The following is a 1,155-nucleotide window of genomic DNA, read 5'->3' as shown; positions in this document are numbered from 1 at the left end:
TTTATCTCCTGATGTTGTAATCATGGAGGTCAGGGTCTGTGACCTCCGTGAATTTGTTCTTTATCTAATGAACACGTAGGGGTTTGCCAAGCTCCCACCCAGACATAGGTGGAGTTATTTTTAAAATAATATCGATCAAATACTTGAATTTAATCACATCAAAACCTACATAATTATATGTTTTAATCGTTTACGTAGTTTTGTTAATCGATTAACACTCTAACAACTAAACCTGTATCCGCGTTTCCCTCTGATGCCTATAATGATTTAATAGCCCTTCAAAAGAACTTTTCGTTCTCCTTACAGGACTGGAATACTGGGTGCTGTGGTGGTAGTAGCAGGAGCTGGGCTGTTAAGTGCTTCTTCCCCAAACTACAAGTTACTGATTATATATCGTTGTTTAGTTGGATTTGGTGTCGCCGGTGGACATGTATCCGCATCATGGTTTATGGAGTTCATTCCACCTTCCAGTAGAGGTGCTTGGATGCTTTCTATTACGACTTTCTGGACTCTTGGAACATTAATGGGAGCTTCACTAGCATGGGTATATCTGAATTCAAGTTTGAATAATTTACTTCCACAAAACAACCACGAAATCTTAATCAAGTTTCTTTGTTATAAAGTTAATTGTAGTGTTGATTATGGTCTAGTACTACGTAACAAACTTGCTCTTAATGCTTTAATAGAATAATCATAAAGCTGCCTTTCTTCGTTCAGATTGTTATGCCAAGGTTGGGCTGGAGGTGGCTGCTTGCTTTGTCTTCTATACCAGCTTTCTTGGTTCTTCTCGTTTCTAATTTTGCACCTGAGTCTCCAAGATACCTATATATGAAAGGCAGAACAACTGAAGCACTTAGAATTTTGGAAAAAGTAGCTCTAATCAACCGAACAAAACTTCCCCCGGGAATTCTTCTATCTGATCATAACATGGATCTAAATGAAGAAAACACACCATTGGATGAAACGCCTCTTCTTTCTTCAGTCAGAAAAGAGAGAAGTTATTTAGAAACATTTCTTGAATCTATGCTCGAAATCTTTTCATCGAAATTACTGGGGACTACTCTTCTCTTGTGGCTTTTGCATTTCGGATATACTTTTGCATACTACGGAATAATATTGATGATCTCTCAATTGAGCAGTGGACAAAGAGAATGT

The 1,155-nt window shown here is 37.7% G+C and overlaps 1 protein-coding gene across 1 annotated transcript; it reads left to right on the top strand.

Annotated features, from left to right (window-relative positions):
* Positions 1 to 274: 274 nt before the first annotated feature.
* Positions 275 to 1,153, top strand: LOC111390084 (organic cation/carnitine transporter 7-like; the record flags this gene model as incomplete). The annotated part of the gene is made up of 2 exons (XM_023015072.1): positions 275 to 544; positions 718 to 1,153. Coding segments are annotated over 2 exons (706 nt in total), but the record flags the coding sequence as incomplete, so codon positions are not given.
* Positions 1,154 to 1,155: the final 2 nt, after the last annotated feature.

Source organism: Olea europaea, unplaced genomic scaffold (assembly GCF_002742605.1).
Source record: "Olea europaea var. sylvestris unplaced genomic scaffold, O_europaea_v1 scaffold6498, whole genome shotgun sequence".
In the NCBI taxonomy this organism is placed as follows: Eukaryota; Viridiplantae; Streptophyta; class Magnoliopsida; order Lamiales; family Oleaceae; genus Olea; species Olea europaea.
The sequence above is the reverse complement of the archived record's forward strand: the minus strand, read 5'-3'. Positions and strand labels throughout refer to the sequence as shown.